The 13,257-nt window shown below is 41.2% G+C and overlaps 1 protein-coding gene across 5 annotated transcripts in view; it reads left to right on the forward strand.

The window, feature by feature from the left end:
* The window catches only part of SIPA1L2 (signal induced proliferation associated 1 like 2), a 101,677-nt gene that overhangs the window by 31,673 nt on the left and 56,747 nt on the right, over positions 1 to 13,257 (forward strand). For all 5 annotated transcript variants that reach the window (XM_063124368.1, XM_063124370.1, XM_063124371.1 and 2 more), the window contains exons 3-6: positions 2,296 to 2,429; positions 6,501 to 6,689; positions 9,836 to 10,010; positions 12,007 to 12,110. In XM_063124368.1, coding sequence (XP_062980438.1) covers positions 2,296 to 2,429; positions 6,501 to 6,689; positions 9,836 to 10,010; positions 12,007 to 12,110 — 602 coding nt within the window. The remainder of the gene's footprint in view (positions 1 to 2,295; positions 2,430 to 6,500; positions 6,690 to 9,835; positions 10,011 to 12,006; positions 12,111 to 13,257) is intronic.

The following is a 13,257-nucleotide window of genomic DNA, read 5'->3' on the forward strand; positions in this document are numbered from 1 at the left end:
TTTGCAGCACCTCAGGTAGTATCCTTTGAAACGAAATTGCAGTATATTGGGTGAACTTAATTGACTACTACTGTTGTTCTGTAGTACCCACCTCAAACTGTGGCATAATGCTCATGATATCACTGGAGATAAGCAAAATACCTATCCAATAGTGTAATGCTAAATTCTGAAGTGCAAGCAATCATCATGACATTTCTCATAGCCATGCCCCTAAAAAGTGTCCCAAAACATCAGGCAGCTGTTCCTGCAGTTTTCATTTTACCAGGAGGAGGTCTTTTGTAAAGCTGTCCATTCAAGACAAAGTCAATTCAAAGTACTCTGTGGGCTCATCTACACCAAGAAGATATTCCACTATGAAAATGGTATATAAAATGCAGGAGCCACACTACTGCTTTATAGTGGTATTGAAGTGCACTGTCAACTGTTGGGGCCCATGACACATACCGTATACTGCTTTCATACCACTTTCATCATGTTATGTCCTGCTTGGTGTAGTTGTGTCATGAGCCCCACCAGTTATCAGTGTACTTCATTACCACTGTAAAGTAGTAGTGTAGATCCTGCAGTGCACTTCAATATCAGTATAAAGCAGTAGTGTGGCTCCTGCCTTTTATATACCGTTTTCATACCACTTTCATGGTGGAATATCCTGCTTGGTGTAGATGAGCCCTCATTACATCAGGGATAGTTTACAGAAACCAGGTTCATACAGTCATGGAGGGGGAATTAAGCTACAATCACGGAGGAGGAAACAAGCCATTTCCCCTGCTGCGCATGCCGGACATGTGGTGTGTAGGTATTTGCATAATTCCCTTTGATGGAGCAGTTTGCTGTTTCATGTGAACCTAGGGAGGGTTCTTGTAGCCATGATTAACAAGCTACCCAGAACCCATGGACTGTTGCTTGGAGCCACTCCTGGGGTATTCCCAGATGGAAGGCAACCTCCTGTTGGTCGCGAAAAACCAGTGGAAGGGGTAGGCCGGCAAGCCAAATGGCCTCTGGAATGCCCCTCTTTGCCTTCGGCATGGGGAGAAAGGTTTTTTCTTTCTAAGAGGAACCTTTTGTATTTTACATGGGATAAGGGGGAAAGCCAGGGAGGGATGGGGGGCATAAACCCTGTGCTCACTCCTTGACATGGGGATTACTCAGCGCAACACCGGAGGACCGAAAGTGCAGGGTTTTTGGGGGACACAGCACCAGTGCAGCTCTGTCAAAACAGCTCGAGTTTCAAAGAACTACTTAGGCTCATAGAAAGGGTTTGCACTAGCTCAATGGAATTTAAACTTCCCACCCTTTAATAGGTGACATCCATGCCATATCATATATAGTTCCTGAAACCTCCATTTTAAAAGCAAAGCTTGTTGAGTTGCTGCTCAAGAAAACTAATCTAAAGTACCCTTGGGCTCACAAAACTAAAATCATGATTCCATGGATCCTAGCCTATATAACACCCAACAAAAATCATATGAATTGAAGGGTGCTGACTGACAACTTGTTTAACTATGAAGCAGCTTTGATAAACTATATTTGCATTACAAATTAAAGAAGTATCAGATGGCAATAGAACTCAGTGGCATCAAAAACATGTTGACACTTTATTGACAATCCAGCCAAACATAGGCATATTTAAATACCATTGACTTAAATGGGACTATTAAGGACATAGTTGACTCATTTCCAGTGAAATAAATAGGATGTAAATATGCTTAACTTTGATTGAATTACTGTATGTGCATTTACAAATGCCTTATGCTCTTTGTTTCCTGTAAAACAGGCATTTCCCTCTTAATACCATTAAAATTGTTGTAGAATCATTTGGAAGGGCATGGGATCCAGTTTAAGGAAATCCTGATCCATTGACTTGCCATAGTTAATGTGTGTGAAATCTTTTTTCAACAGATTTTTCAATGCCTGGTACCTCACTAATTCCCTCTCAACCCCCACACCTCCTATTCTGTACTCAAGGGCTCCCAACCCATTGGGGAAGCTCATGGGGTTGAGGGGAATGGGGAATCAGCAAAAACGGACTCCACTGGATCAAAGTGCCTTCTTGGTCATTAAATTTCCTGTCTGTTTTCAACAAAACATTTATCTATGGTAACGGATGTCCTGACTTGAATAGAATCATCATGCTTTGGGTGTGATATTCTCCCTGCTCATCAGGCATAATAAGAGCATAAAATAAATGGGAAGAAGGGAATTTCTAATCTTAACCAGTGACATTTATCTGACGAATAAGGAGGAATCTGTCAGCCTAATGTTTCATTATTGTTTTCTCCTATTCATGTACTGCAGAGCATCAAAACTACTTTGGAACAGATGAAAATTTAGGACCAGTAGCAGTCAGCATCCGAAGGGAGAAGTTAGAAGATACAAAGGAAAAGGAAGGTTCACAGTTCAACTATCGTGTAGTGTTCAGAACAAGTGAGGTAGGGTTTTCACAGTGCTCCAGAATTGGGGTAATGAAACAGAACTAATAAATCCACGTTTTTATTCCACATCTAATTTCTATTTTGCATATGGACAGGCCTGATCCATATGTAGGCAGAAGTATGGAGAACCAGGTTCACATGATGACCATATGCCCACTGTGGCTTATTTAATCCACAAACTGTGGTACCCACAGACGCCATATTGCCTATTCAGGCCCCTTCCATGACTTGTGTGGTCTGAACCTGGACAGCAGGGATTATTTGAGAGTTAAACAATCCTCATATAAACCATGGTCTCTTGTAGGATTATTTTAGAGTTGTTTAACCCTCAAACAACCCCTGCTGCCCTGGTTTGCATGAGACAACAAACCATGGTAACCCCCTACTGGGGACTGAATATTTAAATTGCCCACCTGCATGTGCTGCAAGCCACCATAGCCTAAATAAATCATGTAGGCTGTGGTAATCATGTGGACTAGCCCATTGGCCTGTTTTGCACGATCAAAAAAAGCCATCGTGGTTTATTTAAGCCTATTGCAACTTTCATAATCACTGCCCAAGTGGGAACGTCTTGTTGGAGAGAAAAATAATCCTCCAATAACCTATGGATTGTTGTATGGTTTTTATAAAGTTGTTTCCCCCTCCAACAAGCTATGCCACCCGGGTTCAGATGACACAACAATTGCGCCCGGTACACACCATGATTTAAATACGCCACAGTGGCTTATTTTGATTATGCAAACTGGTCCATTGAGTAAACTGTCCAACTGCAGGCATATAGCTAGCTAGCAGCAGTCCTCATAATGTGAGGTGACTGGAGAAGGCGCCACTGTAGTAATGAAAACAGCTCCAGGCTTGGCTGTATCTTTCTGCACATTAGTATGTACCCATGAATTCCTAAGAATAGGTTGGAACTACTCACATATACATACAAAGTATTGCATGAGCCTGCCTAGATTAGTTACATTAGTGCCTAAATTTGAAATGGATGCAAGTTCAGGGTTATTAATCTCAGAATGGATTTAAATTGTCAAAGGATTTGAGGTTGAAATTCCTTAAAACAGCCATGGAATAAGAAGTGATTATTTGCTTCCTTCTTGGTTAGCAGTTTGGTGTAAATGAGCCATGTGTAGTATACTTTTACTCTGATGTGTTCCATACACTGGGCAGATAGGAGAAGAGAGCAACTTCTTCATTTGTTATTAAAAGTGATGTTTGACAGACTAGAAATGCCCCAACCCAGCTAGAAGTTACCTGCTGCTGGGTTGGAAGTAGTCACTTCTATTAATGTAAGGAGTGGAAAAGGAGATTAATTTCAGCAAATGTGATTGAATTGGTGATCTTTCAACCAACCCCATTTTTTATACAATCCTTGAACATTTTAACATTCAGACAAACAAACAAACAAACACCTTTTCATACACACACATTTTTCTGGCAGGTGGCATAACTTCAGATATCAACGTATTCCAATTACTCCAATCACCCACAACCTCCCTCACCCTGTCCCCAAACTTTAATGCAGTGCAACCATGTTTTTCATGGCCACCAATTTGGATGGCTTTAAAAGGGGGTTGGATAAATTCCTGGAGATGAAGGCTATCAATGACTACTAGCCCTGATGGTTGTGTGCTATCTCCAGTATTCGAGGCAGTAAGCCTGTGTGCATCAGTTGCTGGGGAACATGGGTGGGAGGGTGCTGTTGTACCATGTCCTGCTTGTTGGTCCCTGGCTGTTGGCTGGTTGGCCACTGTGTGAACAGAATGCTGGACAAGATGGATCCTTGGTCTGATCCAGCAGGGCTCTTCTTATGTTCTTATGATAAGGCTCTGTGTCTGGGATAGCTATAGCTCATCATTGATTCCAGTCCCATCTGTGAGGAGATGACTAGAGCATTACTGTGAATGCCATTTCTATTTTTGGTTGTCAAATCTGTGCTCCACTGGGTTTTGACCTGCAAGAGTCCCTCTCCCTTTCTGTGTTCCACTCATATAATTCTCTTCTCAGTTTTGCAGTAACTATTCATTTGGGATGCTTCCCTTTATTACATTCTCTGTTCATTTTCAAGTTGTCTGATTCCTCCTAGCTGCACTTGCTGCACTGTATGTTTACATAGAAGTACTTCCTACTGAGCTCAGTGGGACTTGGTCCCATGTAAGTGTATACATGACTGCAGTTTTGTTTTGCATGGCAGTAATTTTAGTTTATTTTGTGGATGTGCTTATAGAAGGAATTTGGGTGGCTCTTGAATAACCAAAACACACTGGAACCCGCAGTTTGTATTTCAGAAATTCATTTCCCCCCTCAGTTATAAGTTACTAAGGAATGGATCTGGAGGGAATGGTGCACTTTTCAAAGACAAACAGATGGCGAGCCTGCAAGTGTAGAGGCAGAAGATAAGTATGGATGCGGATGCTTGACAGAAGCGGATTATAGAAGTATAAACAGACTTGGAGAAAGAGTTTGGAGGAAGAGTTTGGAAAAATTTCAGAGGGGAAAGGGAGAGAAAGGTTATGACATACAGTTCCTCTTCTTTAACAAAGTATTCAAAATGTTAGTTTGCGTTCTTGCAAATTTAGCTGTTCAACATGCTATGTAAAGAGCTTCAGTTATTGGGCATAGCAGGCTAGTGTATTGCTGAAAAATGACCGACATTGTGTTTGAGGTTAAAAAATAATGGCATCTGAAGTAGAAGGAGCAATACAAATTATATTTCATGTAGTTCCTTAGATAGGTTTGATAAAGTACATATTTAAATCTGGCATTTCACAAACAAATTAAACTAATTGTCAACTAGAGAACCAGGATATCTAAGAGATAGCCTGACCCCCTACATCAGTGGTTCTCAACCTTCCTAATGCCGTGACCCTTTAATACAGTTCCTCATGTTGTGGTGACCCCCAACCATAAAATTATTTTCGTTCTTCTCTACACGATCCATTGTCATGGGATGGTTTGCTAATGAAAATAATACATAACAATAGCTTTAATAATACAAAAGATGATACATGACATAGTTCAGTCAATACAGTTTCCTAAGACCATCAGAAATATGTATTTTCCGATGGTCTTAGGCGACCCCTGTGAAAGGGTCATTCGACCGCCAAAGGGGTCCCGACCCACAGGTTGAGAACCGCTGCCCTACATGCTTGTGCAGATGCTGCCCTCATCAAGAAATACTCTCCTGGTGGTGCTTAAGATATCAAAAGTGTTGTCCGTGATAGTCTGGAATAGGGCCTTTGGTGCCTTAGCACCCACCCTCTGGAATTCCCTCCGATCACTGATGCTTTGGAGTTTTCAGCATCTGCTGAAAATATTTGTTTCAGGCTTTTTTATATATAGTTTTAATACACATTGTTTACATATCGCTTAGAAATGTTTGAATGTAGCAATACATAAATCTTGGTAAATAAATATAGTTCATTTTCAGTTCAATCTTTCAGCTTTTGTTAATGGATCAAGGGAATGACAACTTAACACAGCCTTTAAGATGAATATTTATACAAATTCTTGCTCTTGAATCTTACATGGCTAAGGCACACAAAGTTAAAGATACATTTCTCCAGACTGATATAGTTGATACAAATTATTTCGGATAGCTGTGGGGAACCTGTGACCCTCCATATGTTGTTTTTCTACAACTTCCAACATACTTTACCAGTCATGCTGATTGGGGTTAATGGGAGCTGGGCTCCAACAACAGATGTAGACACATAGGTTATCTGCCCCTGATTTAAAATTTGTTCTGGAAATAGAAAGCTAAAGGTAATGCGGTGGTTTTAGGATAAGTTTATCATACAAGTACTATTGCTGAAAATATACCACCTGTGTTACTGAGCATCAGAAGGATTAATGCTAAGTACTATTTACCAACATTTCAATATAGATTTGATCTGGATTGTTAAACTTTCTACTTATTTTCTTTTCTTTTTAAATGTGTTTGTTTTCTGTTTAATTTTGTCTTGTTTAACTTCACAATGAATTAAGCATAAGGGTGTCTCCCTTTTTAGTTGCTGAAGACTGTGTTAGAATTATAAATATTCAGTAAGACTTCCATTCTCACTGTAGCTTACAACATTGAGAGGAGCCATTCTAGAAGACGCCATTCCATCTACTGCTAGACATGGCACAGCACGGGGCTTGCCTCTTAAAGAAGTATTTGAATATGTAATACCAGAACTGAGCATTCAGTGCCTGAGGCAAGCTTCTAACTCACCCAAAGTCTCTGAACAACTGCTTAAACTAGATGAACAAGGGGTACGTATTGCATGCTTTACCTGAACTTGTGCCTATGTGTTGCCTTATTACAGTGTTTTATGGTCATAGACCTGAATCTGCAATCCAACCTATCTGAGGAATTTAAGATTTTCAATAGTTACTACTTAACAGAGAGTGAACTTTTTGCATTAGGAGAATTTTATAGTTTAGTAACTAAACACTCAGTGTTGGAGAGCTGCAGAGTGCATAGAAGGAGACAATAATTGGCTTTCCAGTCCTTCAACTTTTCATTTTTTTCCTATTGTCGTTATAATTAGCATATCTTACTCATAACGATAATCTTCTTAGTGAAGTAGTATATTTGATGGCTGAAGCAGCTGAAATTCTAATTGGGACTATCTAATAAGTTAATACTGCATGCACAATTAAATGAACACACACACACACATATATATACACACACAAACACACACACTTTAAGTTAAGAATGAATAATAGTGGTGAGATTATCTAGTTTGATACAGCATATCTGCTTATCTGAAAAATTAAAAGACATATTTACTCATTTGAAATAAACAAAATTTATCAATGGAATAATTATTTATTCATCACCTGTATATTGGCCTTCTTGTGAGGATCTCAAGGTACCATATATGGGGCTATTCCATTTTATTCTCACAACTCCCCTGGCAGGTGGGTTGGTGATTATGGGTCAATCAGCCCTAATTAACTTTATAGTTAAGTTGGAATCTTACCCAGATCTCTTCAGTCCTAAGAACAATGCCTTATACAATACAGTATCTCATAGCTTTTGTTCTATAGTTAGGATGACCATATGAAAAGGAGGACAGGGCTCCTGTATCTTTAACAGTTGTATTGAAAAGGAAATTTCAGCAGGTGTCATTTGTATATATGAGGAACCTGGTGAAATTTCCTCTTCTTCACAATAGTTGAAGCTGCAGGTGCCCTGCCCTCTTTTAAATCTGGTCACTCTAGTATAGCTCCTGCAGCTTTAACTGTTGTGATGAAGAGGGAATTTCACCAGGTTCTCCATATATACAAATGACACCTGCTGAAATTGCCTTTTCTATGCAACTGTTATACAGGAGCCCTGTCCTCCTTTTCATATGGTCACCCTATCTATAGTCAAAGGCTGCACTTTGATCAAGTATGTATTTTCAGCATGTATGATTGCACATAGATTATGTATGTATGTGCCTTGTACATAGATTAATGTTTTAAGGCAGTATAACAAGTTTTATGTCACCTGGTGAAGCTTTAATAGCTGGGGGAATTGTGAACAGAATTAATGTATCAACATTGGAGTCATCCTATTTTGATACTGCCTGAAGTTATGAACAAGGTTGAACATGGGGGAGAGTGAGTCAATAGCTATGACAAGAAAATAATCACTATTCATTATTAACAGTTGGCACTACATGCATGTTACAGACTATTTTACTTGTCATGACTGTCAGAAATTAGAAGTATGAATTTGGCAACAAACAAATAACATTTTTTAAATGGAAAGAGAACTTGTACAAACTATTTTTCCGGTACCCTTCACATAATTAGGAAAATGGGGAGAATGGATTATATTACTGCACAGAGGAATCAATCTGTCAAACTTCAAATAGCTGAAAGTTAAGTTGGAGATATGGGAAAAGATGTATTCTTAACGCAAGACTAACTAATTTGTGTAAGAATTGCTAAATATTCTGGGCTTTCAGTAGTGGCATTGCCATATCCTGTGCTTTCTATTTGAATTTCATCTTCTTTACAGATGGCTGCTTAGAATGAACAAACTGGGGGTTCATTTGCCCAAATGACAGCAGTAGCTGATGCTTTTGCTTATACTAGCCTTTTAAATCATCTCAGATGAGTTTACATTGTGGTAAAGATAAGCTAATCCATTTGCTTAGTGGAGATGTTGACAGTATTTCAATGTAGAAGATGATCTAAAAATTGTACATCACATTCATTTCCCTGGCAACCTCACTAGACGTAAAACACATTTTCTGGACCCTTCCTATTTATTTATTTATTTATTTATTACATTTCTATACCGCCCAATAGCCGGAGCTCTCTAGAAAATAAGAACACAAATCCATAGGTTATATTGTGGGTAGGGACTATGTTACACCAATGCGCAATTAAGTTTACTATGTACCACAAAATTTGGTAATGCACTTTCTGGATAATATCCGGTGTGCATGATCACTGCTACTTAAACTATCCATGGTGGCTTGTTTAAGCCATAGCACGTGCTAGGTGCAATTTGCCTAATTGCCCACCTGGGCACGGCTTATTGTTTTGTCCAAACCAGGGCATCCTGGCTTGCTGGGGGCGGGGGGAACAACCCTTGAATAACTTATAGCCTGTTATGTTATTTGAGGGTGGCCCCCCTTTCAAACAAGCCATGCTGTCCGGGTTCAGATGACATGACAGGTTACACCTGGATGGATAATTAGGCAAATGGTGTCCAGCATGTGCCACAGCTTAAACAAGCCACTTGTTTAAGCCATGGTGATCGTGTGAACCAGAGAGAAGAGAAATCAGTGTGCCAAAATTTGTATCAGCTGTCATTTTGGAAAAGTTCAGATATGCGGATTGTAAATTGAAAAGCTTTTCAAAGTTACTGTACAACAATGTGGTCACTGCAATTCATCTAAAAGGGCACAATTTTTGGACCATCCTGTACTTCCCTCCTTTTAGTATATAAAATATTCCTAACTAGCAGATTATAATAACTTGCTATTTCTCTCTCGCAACTGCTTTCTTTGCTATTTCTCTCCCTTCCCCATCCCTAGCCTTCTTCTTTCTCTGCCTTCCTATCTCCCAGCCTTGCTCTTTCTTTCCCACTCATTCCATTATCTTGCTGTTTGTCTCCATTCCCAGCCTCTGGCATTTCTATATCTCTCCCCTCCACCTGTTTACCTCACTGTTTCTTCCCTTTCCTAGCTTCTAGCCTGACTATTTCAGTAACAGGAAAGAGAGCCTGTCACCTTAATGTTTTTCATGATTTTTTTTATTACAAATTTTGTTTTTGAAGGTTGCAGGGAGTGCCACTGCGGGCACCATTGGTGGTGCCTATGCATTGGGGACCCCTGCTCTATGTGGTTTTTAATCTCCAGGGCACTGTCTTCTGCAGAATTTCTTCTGTTAACAATTTCTCCTAATTTCAGCTAAGTTTTCAGCACAAGATTGGGATCCTGTATTGCAAAGCAGGCCAAAGCACTGAGGAAGAGATGTATAACAATGAGACAGCAGGACCTGCTTTTGAAGAATTCCTGGACCTTCTAGGTCAGAGAGTACGGTTGAAAGGCTTCAGTAAATACCGAGCTCAGCTAGACAATAAAAGTAGGTTTCTATAGCAAATACAATAAAACTAAATGTAACAGTAAAAGATTGTTATCTTACTAAAATGCCTTCTGTATATGCAGTCTTTCTCCCTTGTTCATGAATTCAAGAATTATCTGAAAGGGTTATATCAGAGTTGCAAATAGAGGACTGGTCACACAATATGCACCCATCAACTTGGGGCCTTGACTCTTCCACACCCATTTGTAGGTGGCCAACCTGAGGAAACAGCATAGTACTACAACTGCACATCATAAAGCCAAAAAGACAGAAATGGAACTAGGAAGGGCTGCCCTTGAGCTGAAGGTGCTCTCTCTCTCTCTCTCTCTCTCTCTCTCTTTCTCTCTCTCAGCATGTCTACACCTAAGGGTGTAGCAGAAGGGAAGGGGAAGGATCACGGACATACCTGCTTCCACGATCCTTCCCCAGCATCTAGATGGCTGCGTGATATCCCCAGCAAAGCTGGTAATAGGCCTGGGCCAGATGGAAAATGTAGGCCCCATTTCAAACTGCTCATTAAGTATTCTTTTAATCAGTTCTAAATATATATGAACTAGAACGATTTATAAAAACGGTAAAGGCAAGCACTTTTATTCAGGATGTATATAAGACATCACTTCTTCACATTCAGAACTGCTTTACGTGCTTTTCTTTGGGCAAATTCATCATCATCAACAACAACAACAGAAAAATCAAGCAACTTTGCCTTGTCAGTGTTAATATTCAAAACTGCTAATCCATTCAAATGTTCTTGCACCATTGAGTAGCCCCCCTCAAAATCGTAGGTGCATGCCAACTGGCCCCACTGCCCCCTCCTCTGCCCAGCCCTGGACCTCCCAGAAGGGAAGAGGGACATCACATCCATCTTTTTTTTTTAAGAGGAAAAAGGTAAAAGGTCGCATGGAAAAAGGTAAAAACAACAACCGAAAGCCCGTGCCCAACCCCCCCCCATCCCAGGAATGGTGAAATTGCTGCCCTTCCACCCCCATGGTCACGGATTCTCCCCAGAGCCTCTCTCCGTGCCCAGCCCTGCTACTAGCGGGGAAGGAGCTCGAAGGCAGCATCTGCACTGTACTTTAAAAAAAAAAAAAAAACTTGTCCTGAGCTAGGGCTGCTCCCAGTCAGGGCATCGTCACTCTAGAACTAGGCTGGAGAACCTGCAGCGCAAGGGCCACATGCTCCCTTGACCTAATTTTATGCAGCCCTTAGCATCATGCAGCTCTCCAGATGCTGCAGACCAACTCTTGTGCTCTAGACTGCCCCTCCTGGAATCACTTTCTGTTCTGCTATGCTTGTGTGGGGAAGAGTGAGAGAGAAAAGAGGGGAAGGAGTAGAGAAGGATTGAGGTGGCACAGAAAGAAAGAGTCATGCAATAGCTTTGGGCTCGGAGTCTGATTGATTTTCTCCCATGGATGAATGGCCTTTCATATGAAAAAGAGTCCCCTATCCCCCATAGGAAAAAAGTGTCCCCAAAGAAGTCATGCTTCCTTGGCTAGGAAAATAATGGATTTTGAAGGTGGCTGTTGTGTGAGTGCCCTGTCTCAGTTATTGGGCTGCAGCTGAGTTCCTGAATGGCAGTGCTGTGCTTTGCAAAATGGCAGTGTTCCAATTTAAAAATAATTAATTAAAAAAAACCACCTTAAGAAATTTAAAATCAGGAGGGGTAGGGAGCATAGCATGCACCAAGAGAGTCATCCATGAGCACCACGTTGGAAACCACAGGAAATAGGATGTATGAGCTGAGAAGAACTTAACATGGAAAGTAGTGGGCTCTCTCACACTAGAGCCCTTCAGGTGGAAGCTGGACAGCAATCTGTCAGGGATGCTTTAAGGTGGATTCCTGCATTGAGCAGGGGGTTGGACTTGATGGCCTTATAAGCCGCTTCCAACTCTACTGTTCTATGATTCTATGAACTACTGTCATATTTGCTTAAATGGATGTTATTCATGCTTTAATGTCAATGTTGACTGACTCACTTTTGGAATTTATTTTCAGCTGATTCAACTGGAACTCATTCCCTTTATACTACCTACAAAGACTATGAAATAATGTTTCATGTTTCAACTATGCTTCCATATATGCCTAGTAATAGGCAACAGGTATGTCCCCTTAAAACAGTAATTTTTTTGGAATCAAGTACAACTTCTTGACTGAGAACTTGGAAGTTGAATGTTATGTAATTCTTCTCTTGAACTGATTGTTATGAATATCTTATAGAAATTCTTCGTGGTCTCTATGCATCACACATATGGGCTTTGCGCCTGCGCAGAGACCAGACCGGAACCTACTATAGCTGAGTGGAACGTTTTTGGCGGGAACCCCTCCCCCCACGCTACCGCGCATGTCCATGGGGTTTCCGCCCTTACCTCAGTTCTTCTTCGTGGTCTCTATGCATCACACATATGGGCTTTGCGCCTGCGCAGAGACCAGACCGGAACCTACTATAGCTGAGTGGAACGTTTTTGGCGGGAACCCCTCCCCCCACGCTACCGCGCATGTCCATGGGGTTCCCGCCCTTACCTCAGTTCTTCGTCGTCCGCCATTGTGCATAGACCATAGAACCAACCTCGTAGCGTTTGTGTCTTTAAAAATATCTTCTTTACTCTAATCCTTCTCTTCTTTCTCGTTTTTTCTCGCTTCGGCGTTTCTTTCTCCTTTATCTATCCTATATATATATAAAAAAAAAATAGTTTTTTGTAGTTTAGATTTTCCTCAGCGACTTCGTCGCTTGAGGCCTGTATGGCACTAAAAGCACCGTTTAGAAAGTGCGTAAAGTGCGGGGCTAAGCTCCCTCCATCGGACGGACACTCCCTTTGCATATTGTGCTTAGGTGAAGGGCACATTGTCGAGACCTGCCATCATTGTATGGCCTTCACAAAACAGACCAGGAAACATCGAGCAGACCGACTCCGCTCGGTTCTTTGGGAGAAGGCTCTCAAGGCCGCTGAGGCCCCGGCAATGGAGAAGACTGCGGCTCATAAGTCCGTGACTCATAAGACGGCACTTACTAAGACCGCACCGGACAAATCATCAGACCAAAGCACTGAAGTGCAGACCAGAGCTCATAGGGCTGAGATACCCCTCACGCCTGGTCGGTCTTTCTCGAGTTCAAAGGCTAAAAAGGATTTTAAAAAGGCCAGAACTCCGATATCTTCTTCTGATACTGAGAAGAAGAAGAAAAAGAAGAGAAAGAGGGACGCGGAGAAAACTTCCTTAGCGTCGCCTCGTCCTATAGAGCGGGTCAGG

The sequence above is a fragment of the Elgaria multicarinata genome, chromosome 4 (genome assembly GCF_023053635.1).
Source record: "Elgaria multicarinata webbii isolate HBS135686 ecotype San Diego chromosome 4, rElgMul1.1.pri, whole genome shotgun sequence".
Classification (NCBI taxonomy): Eukaryota; Metazoa; Chordata; class Lepidosauria; order Squamata; family Anguidae; genus Elgaria; species Elgaria multicarinata.